Source organism: Hyaena hyaena, unplaced genomic scaffold (genome assembly GCF_003009895.1).
Source record: "Hyaena hyaena isolate Hyena2069 unplaced genomic scaffold, ASM300989v1 scaffold_57, whole genome shotgun sequence".
NCBI lineage: Eukaryota > Metazoa > Chordata > Mammalia > Carnivora > Hyaenidae > Hyaena > Hyaena hyaena.
This window is the reverse complement of record NW_024080690.1, coordinates 4,321,391-4,337,124: the sequence shown is the minus strand read 5'-3', so window position 1 is coordinate 4,337,124 and position 15,734 is coordinate 4,321,391. Positions and strand designations below refer to the sequence as shown.

Genomic DNA, 15,734 nt, shown 5'->3' with positions numbered 1-15,734 from the left:
TGTTGTTGTATTGAAGTATGGAGACACACAACATTGCATTTGTGTCAGGTGTAAGACATAGACATCAGACTAGCCCATTCCCTATGCTGTGCTCACAGGTGTAGCTGTCATCTGTCCCCACGGACACTATGACAAGAGCACTGTCTGTGTTCCCTGTGCTTTCATCACAGTGACTTACTCATTCTGTTACTGGAAGGCTGTGCCTCTCATACATTTTCAGCCATTTTTCCATCCCCTTTGCCTGCTTCCCGTCTGGCAACCACCAGTTTGTTCTCTGTATCCATCTGTCTGTTTATATGTCTTTTGATGTCTTTCCTTTGTCTTGCTTTTTAGATTCCATATATAAATGAAATCCTAATCATATGGTTATTGTCTTTCTCCGTCTGACGTAAGTCACCTACCATAATACCGTCATGGGTCATCCATGTTGTCACAAATGCAGTACTTCATTCTCTTCTATGGTGAGTGATGTCCATTGTGTGTAATGACCGCATCTTTTTACAGGAGCAGAAGCTCATCTGTGCTATGAAGTTACAACAATGTGTTTAGGTCCTCGAACACCAAATGCTTTGACGAAGTGTTCTCAGCCATGTTTGCTGTGGGAATAGTGTGCATGGAACGTTGTCTGGAGAACATTGTACAAGAGGGATTTGTGTAACTGGTAATGAAGAAGTTCACAATGTGCAAAAATGAGAAATAATATCTGCACGATACCAAATATTATTGTATTGAAAATAGCAAAACTTGTTAGCTCCAAATGTATTCAACTTGTGTTGTCACAAATATGCCTCCGTTTGCTGGCTCTTTGACTGACTCCATGCCCTTGACCCATGCACACAGGTGAGGAGGGTGTAGATGGGGTGCAGGTCTGCTCTTCCTTCCCTCTTACTGCTCAGAGGACATGTCAATCACCTCCGTTCCGGGGCGGGTCCTGCCGCGTTGGGCTGGTGCAGCTAAAGGGCCAGGACATGGTCCAGAGCCCTCAGCTGCACGCGATGCCCTGACATCCCCAGCACCTGCCTCTAAGGACAACGGAGGCTCTGCTGCGCCTGCTCCCCACTCAAGCAACACATGTGGAGGGTGGTGACACGCCACACAGAGAGGTTTGTGTTCGGGGCTGAATCACTGTGGGAGGATCATGTGTAGCTTGCATGCAGTAATAAACTCCAACATCCTCAGCCTCCACCCTGCTGATTGTCAGGGTGAAATCTGTCCCTGACCCGCTGCCACTGAACCTGTTTGGGACCCCAGAGGCCCGGTTGGAAACAAGATAGATGAGGAGCCGTGGAGACTGGCCTGGCTTCTGTAGGTACCAATCTAAATAGGTGTTTCCATCACTGTCCTCGAGGCTCTGACTGGCCCTGCAGGAGATGGAGGCCGGCTGTCCAAGGGTGACGGGCAGGGAGAGTGGGGTCTGCGTCAGCACCACATCCCCACTGCATCCTAAAGTAATGAGAGAAACACAATGTGATGCTACTTTTTCTGTATTTAAGGTTCTTTTAGTGTTTTAGACAAAAGCATTTCTTGTGATTGGATTCATATTCTAATTATATACAATTTCCAAAGGCAACCCAAGAATTGCAGGCACAAAGCAGCCTCTTTATTCCCCAACATCTCACTAAAGCTGTGTTCCTTGTTCCTTTCCGTTTCTTCTTGATTTCCCAGGCCCCCAAATTAAATTCCCCTTGCTGGAGGGCAGTCCCACCCAAGGACAGAATACACATGGGGAGCAGGGGCGCCCCCAGAGCTCTCCCCCAACACCCCGTGCTCCTCTCTCACCCCCTCCGCCCTCACCTGGGATCCAGAGCACCAGCAGCCCCAGCAGCTGAGCAGGGAACCTCATTGTGAGAAGTGGGACTGATGGGTCCTCACAGGTAAAGAGAAGCACAGAGCTGAGCTTTATGTCACAGGGCAGGGCCTCCCAGGGGGCCACATGCAAATCCCCTGGGGGGTGTGGCAGAGGGGAAAGAGCCAAAGGCAGGGCCACAGGGACCTCTCCTGTGAGCAAAGTACCTTCCCATGTCTTCTGTGCTTGGAGGGAAACTACCAGAGACAAATTCCTTACTGCTGTGTGGGAAGAAGGATCTGAGTGTCTGGGAAGACATAGTGCTCACAGCCCTGCCCTTCTGAGAAAGCTCCAGAGACCCTGAGGGTGTGGACTTGAGTGTCCTGAGTCACTTTCTGGCAGGTGTACTCCCATCCTGCTTGGAGTCCTCTCAGCTACTGTCCAGGAGGAAACAGAGCTGCCCCACTCCGGCTGATTGGCAGAGTATCTCCAAACCACAGGATGAACTAGAGAGCTAGAGAGAGTTCTAGAGCCTCTGATGTCTGCTGTTTCCAGGCTAATGTTTTAAGACACTTTAATAATCATTAAATAATGAATTATACTCACCCAGGGGCTTCTTGAGAAGATGAAAGTAAAAAGACCTTCACACGGAGAAAGAATCACTCACAGGTAGAGAAATAATAGCTCTGCTTAGGAGACGAGGAAAGGACTAGAATTTTATGCTTCAGGCAGTGAGTGTTCGATTTTTTTTTTACCATTTTTTACAACATGGTGTGTACCCTGTCTTTCTTCTCTTTCACCCTAGATATTTAGACAGACAGACAGACAGATAGATAGATAGATAGATAGATACATAGACACACACACCATATGGTATATATGAGTTGTAGATACACAGTGAAACACATCCTTCTTCTCCCCCAAGTCAGGAATTTCTTACGGGAAACAATTCCTAAGCAGATTGGAGAGAATGAAGAATGTTTAATTTTGTAATGTATCCTTTTCTTTGTTACTATTTTCTTTTGGATGCTATATGCTGTCTTCTCATCATGTATAACCAAACTCTTTTTTTCTTTAAAAAATCTATCTTATAGTTTATTTATTTTTGAGACAGAGATATAGAGCACAAGTGGTAGAGGGGCAGAGAGAGAGAGGGAGACACAGAATCTGAAACAGGCACCAGGCTCTGAGCTATCAGCACAGAACCTGACGAGGGTTCGAACCCACAAACTGGGTGATCATAATCAGAGCTGAAGTCAGACGCTTAAACAAAGAAGCCACCTTGTGCCCCGTGTAAACCCAGTGTCTGTCAGAGGTTCTGGGGTCCTGTTAGCGCCGTGGGAGAAGCTGAATCTCACACTGGTTTACGTGAGGCGGCAACAGCTATGAGTCCCTGAGTTCAAAATCAGATTCTGTATGTGAGAATAGCAATACCTGGGACAACATTTTAATGTCGGGGTGTAACCTCCGTCTATGACTGACATTTTCTTGGGTCTCCACTTAACGACAGTCACTGTGGAATCAGGTCCGGGTTCAGAGCTGCTGGAGGCATCAGTTTACCAACCATCGGTCATGAAAATAGGGACATGGCCTGATGATCCTCCCTGCAACAGCCTGGCATCTGTCATATTGAATCGTTTCAGAGAATTGTGTCTGCTTCAAGTGACCTCACAAAGGGAGTCACAGTCCTGTAAACAAACTTTCGGAGAAACTGAGAGAGGATTTGTGGTTTCATTAAATCTCAGGGAATTTAAACCCAAATCACACTGAACTTAAAGAGCCAAAAATTAAGTCCTCCATTAAGAGCAACCTCGGGCTGCACATGGCCCCAGTCCCAGTTCCAGGAAAAGCCTCAGACTGTTCAAGGCTAAAGCCATCCTCGGACCGCCTTCAGTTCAGCTAATCAAAATGAAAAAACAAAACAAAAAAAAACAAAAAAAACCCACTCCTATGGTCTGAGTCAAGGCTGGGAACTGCAGATACAAACTAGCCAATTTCTCACCGCTTGCCTGAACCCCACGTGGGCCCTTTAAACTCACCTCATAATTGGTCATTTTCAAAGGATTCTCAACAATCATGATTGGGTCCCACCAAAAGGAATGAACACCTCACAGATACTGAAAGGTCAAAGCTGTAATTGTAATTGGTGCTTGTGTGATGATGCTACATGTACTGTAACACCCCCATCCCTTACTCCTTAAAAACCCTGTTCACTAATGTTCTTCACTTCACCTTGCTGCCTTGACACCGGTAGGCAGGCGAGACCCTGCTCGAGCTTGTAATAAGGACCCTTTCGTATTTGCATCGGTGCCGCTCCTTGGAGGTCTCTGGGACTCGCGATTCAGGCACAACAAACTGAAAAACCAGAAAGAAAAAAACAAGAAAACCCTGAAAACATACAATGGTAGGCATGATTACACAAACAAGGTCAGTGTGAAAACCTAGAAATCCTCCAGGAAGATTTTGTATCAGGATGGGAAAAGACATTGTGTAAAAGTGATATTGAAAGTAAACCCTGAGTTCTGTGGAGGGACTAGGTTGGTAGTGAAATATTACGATAGAATCAGCTTTATAACATCCCATGTCCCATATGTTACTAGTTGGCATTTTATTTACTTTTTTGGGTGGTTTTCCTCATTGATCTCTCTTATAGGGGTAGCCTATGCAGTCATGTTCCCCTTGAAAATTGCAGTCCTCTTAATGAATCCTTCTCATGAATGAATTCAGAGAATTAAGTAACTGAAAATAAAAACCATGAGGAAAAAAATCAAAAGGAAAAATGTAAACCAATCTTATCCATCTTAAAGTGAGTTTAAGGACTATTCATTCCAGATGTCAGATCATGAATCACATCATATAACAGTGTGTTAACTATACTAAAAAAAAAGAATTATATCACACATTTTTTGTACGTGAAAATGAAAAGTTTGGAATTATGGATGAGAAATAGTGATCTATCGTGTTTCTTTTACTGTATATCCATTTTAAAGAGATTAATTTTAGACAATTTTCTTTAGAATGCTGGAATTTCAAAGAGTATTACTATTGCCTATGAAACATAGGAAAGTTAAAAGTCCCCTTTTCTGTTTGATTCCTGGTCTTGTAATTTCTCGCCCAAAAATATCCAGAAAATGTAAAATCTTATAAAAATTCTTTTGGGATCTAGAAAAGGCTTAAAAATTTCCTACACTTGGGGGGCGCCTGGGTGGCTTAGTCGGTTAAGCGTCCGACTTTCGCTTAGGTCATGATCTCGCGGTTCGTGGGTTCGAGCCCCGCGTCGGGCTCTGTGCTGATTGCCAGCTCAGAGCCTGGAGCCTGTTTCAGAGTCTGTGACTCCCTCGTTCTCTGACCCTCCCCTGCTCACGCTGTCTCTCTCTCTCTCTCTCTCTCTCTCTCCTATAAATAAATAAAAAAAACATTAAAAAAAATTTTCCTACACTTGGGGCGCCTGGGTGGCTTAGTCGGTTAAGCGTCCGACTTTCCGACTTTCGCTTAGGTCATGATCTCGCGGTTCATGGGTTCGAGCCCCGCGTCGGGCTCTGTGCTGACTGCCAGCTCAGAGCCTGGAGCCTGTTTCAGTCTGTGACTCCCTCTCTCTCTGACCCTCCCCTGCTCACGCTGATTCTCTCTCCTAGAAATAAATAAAACATTTAAAAAAAAATTAAAAAAAAAAATTTCCTACACTCACTGTTGACCCAAAAAAAGAGGGTTCCTCATTGTATACAGGCATTTTTTTCCCCCTCAATGTTTAAAATCTCTAAACCTGAGCCCATCAAATTAATTGACTTGTAATTAATAAGACTTGTAAGCGGTGTTTCAGACCTTCCATGAGGTCCAGGTGGGAAACAAGACGCTAGGTGTCTCAAATCTATACTTTTTATAAGTTTATTTATTTATCCTGAGAAATACAGAGAGGGTATAAAGCATTAACATATTCAGTCAACACCAAGACTCTAGAAGAAAATTCTGGCACCATCCAAGCCAACTAAAGATTTATATATGAACCCTCTGTTTCGTTCCTTCTAATTTCTCAAACACTAAACACTAAGCACAGAGAAAAGTTTCCTTCTCCACCCACTGGAGCATGGCCTTTCCCCTTGTCTCCTCCTAGCAGTGAGCTTCCTCATCAGGGCAGAGAAGGGACATTCTGAGCACAGGCCCTGAGCCCTGAGTTGCTTAGGGAAACTGAGGGAGCAAGATGTGCTCAATATATCTCTGGCAAAGCTTCAGGGCCCTTCCTTCAAGACCTGACCTTGCACTCAGTCCATGAGCTTTGAGATGCTGACCTGGCTGAGGTGGAGGAACTGAGTCAGAAGCAGTGACTTTAGGCTTCAGCTCACCTGACCTAGAGTTTTCCAGTAAGAGAGACAAACTTCTCTAAGTGGCTGCGCACTGATTTATTTCTAATAACATGTGATCAAGGTCTATTGCCACCGATCCCAATTTCTGCCATTATTCTATCCCTGTTGATTTTGGACAATGAACACCTCTTACCTCTGAGGGTCATTATGACAATCTGGCCTGTGCCACAGACATCATCGTTCACTGTTCCCTGCACAGCAGACTCACATCAAATTTAGCACTGGTTGGGGAATATTCCTTTTTTAAAAAATATTTTTGATGTTTATTTATTTACTTTGAGAGAGAAAGAGAGAGAAAGAGAGAGATTGCAGGAGAGGGTCAGAGGGAGAGGGAGATAGAGTGAATCCAAGCAGGTTGCATATTGTCAGCGAAGAGCTGGAGATGGGGCCCAAACCCAGCATTGGTGAGATCATGATCTGATTTGAAATCAGGAGTCGAGTGCTTAACCTCCTGAGACATCCAGGAGCCCCTGCTGGAGGAATATTCTTGACATGAACATTCTGAAGAGAGAAAGCCAGATTCAGCAGAGGAGGATGTTGAGTTGTGATGCAGGCAGACAAAAGCCTAACCCACCCCCATAGGGAGGTGCAGAGCTGGGATCGCTCTCCAGAGTTGACCCAAATTGGGACCCATGGGCCAGACCCTTATCTGTGATATCACCTCTTCCTCTCCATCCTGTGCCTTTTCCCACCGCTTTGGTCCACTTTACAGAGAAACAGGCCTTTTAATATTCGTTCCTAATTTCTACTCAAATTTCCTCACTTTCACTTTAGTTTTGTGTTTTATTCAAAGTGAATTGTTGGCTATCGCTCAAAGATTTTCTTTATATATTAGAGCAAGTTTCAATTTTGTTATTGGGGTGAAAAGTGACTCTCAGCTTTGTTTCAGGGATGACCTGAAGTTTGGACCACACCATCCCATGTAAATGTTTAGGGGGGAGGCCGAGTGCACCCTACACATTGTGGAGAAGGTGTCACGGCTCTCACAGACACAGGGTACCTATAGCCACCTGGTGGTGGAGAAGCTCCAGTCCCTAAAAGCCAGGTGGCTGTGCCTGGCCTGCTGTGTGAACGACATCAAGTCCACACACGATGAAGCCACGCAAGGAGCACAGCCTCCTGGGTCTGAGTCTGCTCTCAGGAGGCTTCTGTGTCCATACTTCATTCTCTACAGCAGCTGCCTGTGGCTCTACAAGGCGGTTGGAGGTCCAGCTTGAGAAGGACTAGCCCACGAGGAGTTTCAGTGTCTCCATGTGGGCGAAGAAGGGACTCCAGCCGCTCACTAGCTTGGATGGGGGCGAGGGGGTTGGGGGGAGGGAAGAGTTTCACCCATTTTGTCGCAAATGGCAGGATTTCCTTCCCTTTCACGGCTGAGGAGTATTTCATTGTGTGTGTGTATGTATATATCACATCTCCTTTATCCATTTATCCATCGATGGATACTGAGGTTGTTTCCTATCATGGCTGTTTTAAACAACGCAGCAATGGCCACCCTGGTACAGATATCTTTTCAAATTACTATTTTGTTCTCCTCAGATAAATACCCAGAAGTGGAATAGCTGGATCATATGGTACTTCCATTGTTAAGGTTTTGAGGAAACTCCATACTGTTTTCCATAGTGGCTGCACCAGTTTTCATTCCCACCAATCGTGCCTGAGGGTTCCCCTTTCTACACAACCTCTCTAACACTTGTTATTTCTTCTCTTTCTGATGAATGGATACTGGATTTATCAGATGTTATTTCTGCATCTCTTGAGACAATTCTCTGGTTTTTACCTTTAGTTTCATTAATATGATAGAACATGTTGTTTGTTCTGTGGATGGTGAACCATCCTTGCATCCCTGGAAGAGTCCTACCTGATCATGGTGTGTGATCATTTTCATGCATTGTTGAATTTGGTTTGCTATTATTTTGTATCTATATTCATCCAGGATATCGGCATGTAATTTTTTTCTTTAGGTACCCTTGTCTGGTTTTGGTATCAGGTTAATGCTGGCTTCATAAAAGAAATTTGAAGCTTTTTTCCTCTCCAACTTTTTGGAATTTTGAGAAGAATAGACAAATTTTGTTAAATGCTTATTTGTTTTTGAGAAGATACAGAGACAGAGCATGAGAAGGGGAGGGTAAGAGAGAGGGAGACACAGAATCTAAAGCAGGCTCCAGGCATCCAGCTGTCAGCACAGAACCTGATCCGGGGCTTGAACTCACGAACCACAAGATCATGACCTGAGCCAAATTCGGATGTTAACCTTACTGAGCCACCCAGGCACCTCAAGAAGAACAGATATGAAATCATTGAATGTTTGCTAGAGGTTACCATTGAATGTGTCTGGTCCTGTACTTTTCTTTATTTGGAAGTTTCTGATTACTGATTTCAAGATGGTATAATTCATGACGAGGAGTAGTTCATGGAATGCATGTGAATGTATACAGCTAGAACAGCTGTACCTGCTATCAAGTTGGCTACAATTCTTTTATGACAATGTGTAGATATGTGTGCATGCACGTAGGGTGCATGTGTGTATACGTCTTCCAATCCATCCCATTGGCTGTGCTCATTCCTGAAGAAGATCCTGTTCTCTTTCAGGATTGTAACTATGATAAAAATAATATATTTTATTTTATTTTTTACATGTATTTACTTTTGAGAGACAGTGAGTAAGCAGGGGAAGAGCAGAGAGAGAAGGAGACACAGAATCCGAGGCAGGCTCCAGGCTCTGTACTGTCAGCACAGAGCCCGATGCGGGGCCCAACTCACGAACCACGAGAACATGACCTGAGCCAAAGTTGGCCGCTTAACCGACTGAGACACCCAGGCACCCCCAAAATAATTGAATTTATGCTTTAAGTAAAGGATGTTTAATGACTTAAAAAATACCAGTTTTGACAGTCTAAAGAAAATGGTGAACTTCTCCCTGGAAAAGGCTGATATCACCATATTGGCTTGCATTTTTTATGGTTTTCCTGGTTAGGAGCCGACCATTTTAAACAATGCTTCTTTTGTAGTTTCAGTGGTGAGACTTTGTAGGCCAAAACATAAAATGGAGATATTTTCAATTTCATTACCATATTGGGTTGGTTCAGAGTACAACATCTTTTGGCAAATTTTCAGTTGCAATTACCAGAAGCCTCAAATTGCACTATATTATATAGGAAAGGGAATCGGGACACTTATGATAATGAAAAGTCCAGAGTGGAAGGCTTAAGGCTAGGTTTGATCCTGCCACTTATTTATGTCACTAAGATCCAGTTTCTTCCTCCCATTCCACTTTGACTTCCATTGCACTAGTTCCATATGAAGGGAAGCTTTGGCATGAATGCCTAAAGATTCTGGTGTTGTCTGCTCCTTGTACAAACAGTATTCATTCCTCACATTCTATCAGGAACTTTGAGATTCTATCTGGATGATCAAGCTTCAGTGATGGCCATTCTTGACAGATTTCTACAGACCATTGCAGGCAAGGAGGAGAACTTGCTGAACAGAGAATCTACTGTCCTGCATTTCATCCTTGGAATTAGGTTGGAATCAGCATTATCCAAACCAAGACTACCAAATAGGAACAGAGAGCCTTGAGTGGACAAACTGGATCGTTTGGAGGAAAGAATACTATGTCCACTCTTCCATCTGTACCCCATGCTCTGTGTTAAGGATCATAGAAGGAAACAGTGAGTGCTTCAAAGAAGTCACTATAATCGGAGGCAAATAAAGAATCAATGCTTACCTCTTCTATGCAGATAAAGTTCATTTTTCAAGAAAATGTGGGAAAAAGAAAAACTGAAAGATAGTATCCTTCACTAGAAATGAGTATTTACCATAGAAAACTGCTCTGATGGAACTGGGTCCTATTAATTTTAATACACTGTGTTCAAGTGTTGGTTATTGTCATTGACCTGTGTCCTGGTTAGTTTCAGGCTGCAGGGAAATTATGAATGAAAGACTACTGTCTGTGATCAAGAGATGATTTGGAGACTTGACAATATAGGAGACTACAGTTGACTTTATTTTTCCAAAACAAAACCGTGATCCTGCATGGACTTGTTCTCTCTTCCTCTGACTCTGTGTAGGCAAAAGATGAGGTTACACGATAGGACTTGGACTCCCACTGCCCCACTCATCCCGAGTGATGGCACTGCTCCAACACAGAGACCTCATAAGGTGGGAGTGGCAACAGAAGAGAGGGCATGTGTCTCTTTGCTAACTGTCTTTTCCAGCGAAAGGAGAGTACTAGGAGGTGGGAGGTTCTGTCTGATGTGTTTTCAATGCTCTATGCCCAGGCGAGTTCCTGAAGCTGATTTGGGTAATTCTGGAAGTACTGTTGATTTGGAGTCTGAATAAATGAAGAACTTCCTTGTAGAGCTGGGAATAAAACTATTTCACCTACCACCCCCTCCCCATAGGTCACTTAGCGGAGGGGGCTGGGGACGATCTGAAATGTTGTTTGAAACACTGGTTGACCTAAGGAGCAGTGACAAGAGTGACTCATAAGTACGTGGTGACACATTTACTCAGACAATATTTGATTAGAGGGAACTAACAGAAGTCTGCTTTGAACAAACGGAGGCTCCTCTCAGTTGTCCAAGTGCAACTTCAAATACGTATTTAAATTCAGTAGAGAGCCACAGCCAGAGACAAAAATGTGGGCACTGTGTCTCCATTCTATCCAACAACTTGAGTAGATTCCATGTGCTCACATCACATTTATACTGTTTCAGTTAGGTTCTGAACTTATATGCTCTTAAACATACATTTTACTACAAAAAGAGCTGTATGTTTTAAAGTCAACTTCAGCTGATTTGAAATGGAACACTTGGTACTAACAAGAATTTACATTTGGGAATTTTGCTGGATAATATTGTGAATCATAGTTTGAGGTGACTTCTGGGTCTCTTGGGCATACAAATCCCATTCCCTGGGGTCATGATATTTTGTCTCTTTCTTTCCATTCTCTGCTTCACAAGGCAGCGACCAGACACTTTCATACTCTTTGATGCTTTGCATAGGCTCCTGGGGCCCTAGGCTGGCTGCTCAGAGCCCTATTAATAGGGTTCCTGGGGACTGGGCCTGGGTGCATCGGACGGGTGACAAGCTGCAAGATGGTGCCACAGCCCCAACGTCCCCTGGGCCCTGGGTCAGAGAGGCTTTGCTGCACTTGCTACTGCCTCCCTGCTCAGCTGTTTCTCCCTAAGCTGTATGAGTTGCAACTCTTCTGGCTGAATCGTGGAAGGATGTGTAAACCTCAAGAGGAGGTTGAGGACAGTCACGTTTTCTATGTCTCTTGGGCAAGAAGTCTGAAGACTGTAATGACTTCCCATGGACGCTTGACTACATTTTACAGATTTTTTGGTATCATCTGAATCTGAGTTGTTCATTCAGATAGATTTATATCATTGACCTGTTCACAGCCTCAGCTGCATCTCGTGGAGAAGGGAGCAGGGTGCACCCGCAGTAGGATGCTCCCCTGGGATGTGGCACGGCAGCGCTCCCTGTGACCATCCCAGCATCTGCCTCACTGCCCACCTCCAGACACCATTACTCGGTACGTTCAGAAGACTGCCCTTCACTCAGCTCTCTTCTGTCTCCTGGCCAGAGGCTATTAGAAGATGGGAGAATGGGAATGGAAAAATAGTATCTCACTGGGTCTCAGCAGAAGACTTGCAAAAGCAATATAGGTCACAGAAGAAGGGATGGAATTATGTAGGGTTTAGAGAGGTTGCAGACACCTCACAGGTGGGGCTGGAGGTGACATCATAGTTCTATCTGAGATGAGGAGTCTGGATTTAGGACGTGTCTTTATTTCCTGAGTGCAGTGAGAAATACTTGCATATTCTTCTGGACTATTTGCAATGTATCTCCCGTCTGTCATTGGGGCTCTGCTATGAAGACTTATCCACTCTCAGTACACTGATCTCGAGCATACATGAGTGTGGGAGGAGGATTGGATGCTTACTGAGCATATAGACGGGCTTCATTCTTGACCATCTCAGTAGCTTAGGCTTTCGGCTTCTACCTCTTCTCTGGGTTCGTGGAAGGCTGACATCACCCCAATCTGTACTGACTACAGACCATAAGTGAAGGCAGTTACTGCTGTGGTTCTGGGTTGCTCAGGAGGACTTAAATGAAGACTCAAAATTGTACTTGATGTACCGTGAACAGATAGGGTTTCTTTCCTGTGGTTTGGATTGAAAGTGGCATGTCAGCCACTTCCCCATCATGAGGTGCCTGTTATTGATAGACTTAGGACTGGAGAGCAATGATGGGGAAACTTTGATCTTTAAGTCATTTATTAGTCAACTTGGTACCCACAATTTCTGTAATCCCCTGTTACTTGTTCTGACAGCATTCTACGTGATAATAAAAATTTCGTTCTCCATTATGAAGTATTCCACAGTTGATCTAGATACACAGGTCTCCTTGTCTTTTCTTTCCTTCTTTCTTTCCTTCTTTCTTTCCTTCTTTCTTTCCTTCCTTCTTTCTTTCTTTCTTTCTTTCTTTCTTTCTTTCTTTCTTTCTTTCTTTCTTTCTTTCTTTCTTTCTTTCTTTCTTTCTTTCTTTTTGTGATGCTTGTCCATTATGTTACAAGCACTAAATAAGTGTGTGGGATCATGCATCATCGAATCTTCCAGACACCGGAGCAGTTCTTTCCTTGAGTTGGAGTGAAAGGGACACGCCCAAAGTTGGAGTGCAACACCACACCGGCCCTGCCCACCTTGTAACTAAGGCTGAGTGGAAGACCCAGGGCAATGACCTCTCTCCAGGCAAACAGCTGCGAGCTGAGATGTGCAACCTTTCTTTACATAGTGCACACTTTTCACTAAAGGAAGCAGTGGTGCCCCCTTCGGTGCAGATGCAATGGGAAAGTGGAGCCAGCATCACAAAAGAGCCTCCCTGCGCCTTGGGACTGGGGATTGTGTTCATGGCTGGGAATATGTGGGGAGTTGGACATGACATTATAGGGAACAGTAAGAATAACAGCGCTAGTCTGTCCATTGTTGATGCTTAGAGTGTAAACAGTGTAAGAATCTCCAATTCTCTGCCTCCACATGGGTTAGGACCCAGTGTTGGGATCTGGTTGACAGGTGTCCTGAATCAAGTCCAGGTGAAAGTTGGCTACAAAATTAGGTCCTCGGTTGCTCTGTAGTTTTGGTGAGAGTTGGCAATGGTATTCTCCATGGAGCGATGGCCAAAACTTTGTTTTCTCAGGTAAGAAAATATCATGTGGAATGAAGAAAAAAATATAAAATAAGAGCATATGACAATCACCCTTTCATTAGGTCTTTTCAATCTACCAGAAATAGGAATTCTCCTGGACTACAAAACTTAACATTCTAAACAGCCTGATGGAAGTATTTGACCAAGACTGTGTGGAATAGAATACCTCTCCAGTGATTCTCAGTTGATTTCTTGTACCCTTTTAACCTCTAAGACATATATCCAGTTATAAATCATTCTTACCCTTCATAGAATACTTCTAATACCAATTCTGTCACTATTCCCAATGTCTTTGAGACATGGTCACTTGCTGTAGGAGAACAGGAATGATCTTGGTTCAAGATTTCAGTGACCAAGTTGTAACAATAGGAAGTTAGATCCTGGTTTTCCCCACGAATGGCAGCCAGGGGAGTGACCCGTTTGCCTGGGAGGGCTTGAAGGGGACATGACATTGGTTTTCAGGACTGGGCACAAGGAGAATCCCTGTCTCATTCCCAGGGAGACAAGGTCACTGATGACTGCAGTACTCCCGCCTTCACGAGGCTTCCGATCTCACCCTTGTTACCTTTTCCTGTTCCTGATGACATTTCAGACTGGATTCAAGGCCATGTACTCAAGGCCATGGACTTCTCTTCGGGACAACTATCACAAGCTGATTCATCTATGCTGCGAAGATCTCAGTGCATCAGTTCAATTTGTTGTGTTTATCCTTCCAGGCTTCACTGGGGACAATGTGCTGACTCAGTCTCCAGTCTCTTTGACTGTGTCTCCAGGACAGAGGGCCACCACCTCTTGCAGGGACAGTCAGAAAGTGAGTGATACGTGGGGCATCACCCATGTATTACCCGGTATCAACAGAAATCAGGACAGTGTCCTAAGGTCCTGATCCATTTAGCATCCTGGCCAGAGTCTGGAAGCTTAGTTCCACATTCTGCCCCAGGTGTCTGCCTGTCACTCTGACTGAATTGATGACAGGAGTCCAAGCAGGGAGACCCAGGAAGGGTTTTCAGTCACTTGTGCTTTTTCTCATGACCGCCTGCTCCCAGGGCCCTCAGGCCCCTTCAACCTCTGCTGCTTCTGCCAACAAGGACGTGCCATTTCCAGGGCCTCGCTGTGTGGTGCTTGAGCTGTAGCCAAGGCCTTTGTGGCCCAGAGTCGGCAGCTGCCACCTAGTCCCCTGGGTTCTTTAGTGTTTTCCTCCTCAGACTCAGAATGTGCAGTGGCTTCTCCCCAGACCATCAGCACGTGTGGGCCGTGGGGCGGTGACAGGAGGGAGGTTTGTGTTCGGGACTGAATCACTGTGTGAGGAGTGTGTGTATTTTGGAAGCAGTAATAAACTCCAGTGTCCTCAGCCTCCACCCTGCTGATTCTCAGGGTGAAATCTGTCCCTGACCCACTGCCACTGAACCTGTCAGGGACCCCAGAATACCGGTTCGAAACCTTATAGATGAGGAGCCGAGGAGACTGGCCTGGCTTCTGCAGGAACCAACTTAAATAGGTGTTTCCATTACTGTGCACGAGGCTCTGATTGGCCCTGCAGGAGATGGAGACCGGCTGTCCAAGGGTGACAGGCAGAGAAAGTGGAGTCTGTGTCAGCACGACATCCCCACTGGATCCTGAGCGAATAAGAGAAATGCAAGATTACATGCAAGTATGGTAAGTCATTTTTAAAAAATTTTACTTTAGTTATTATTTCAGGATAAATCATTTTTTCGTGATTTTTATTAATATCCCCAAGTATCCAATTCCAAAAGAGATGCTAAGATTTGTAACACGCAGAGGGGTTTCCACTCTCATCTACAACATCTCATTTTCTCTATGTCCTAGTCTTTCCTAGAACATAATAGATCTTTGTTCCTTCTGGAATGTTCCTGACTGTCATAGATCTACACATCACATTCCCCTTCCCAGAGTGTAGGACAGAGGTCTGCAACACTTGGTCAAAATAGGCATGGAGTGCAGTGGTGTCTCCAGAGCTCTCCCTCCTCATACGGTGTTCCTCTCTCACCCTCCATTTGTCCTCACCTGGGATCCAGAGCACCAGCAGCCCCAGCAGCTGAGCAGGGAACCTCATTGTGAGGAGTTTATGTGATGAGTCCTGGTCCCTCACTTCAGGATATGAGCTGATATTTTATGTCAGGTGCGAAGGTTTTATCTGAGACCCTGTGCCTTTGTCCTCCCTTAGGGAACAGTATGCAAATCTCCTTGAGGGCACAGCAGCCTGGGAGGAGGAGGAGGAAGGGGGGCTCCCACGTAGGCAAAGTAATATAACGTGTCTGTGTTTGAAAGGAAACTAAGACATAAATTCCCTGCAGCCTAAAGAGTAAAGGCACACACTGGGGCACCTGGCAGCTTAAATGACTGAGCCACGCAGG

General features: G+C 44.8%; 1 gene segment (V, D, J or C); it reads right to left on the bottom strand.

The window, feature by feature from the left end:
• Nucleotides 1–1,060: 1,060 nt before the first annotated feature.
• LOC120231555 lies at nt 1,061–15,461 on the bottom strand. The segment is given in 3 exon segments: nt 1,061–1,443; nt 1,795–1,838; nt 15,429–15,461. Coding segments are annotated over 3 exon segments (432 nt in total).
• Between the last annotated feature and the right edge of the window lie 273 nt (nt 15,462–15,734).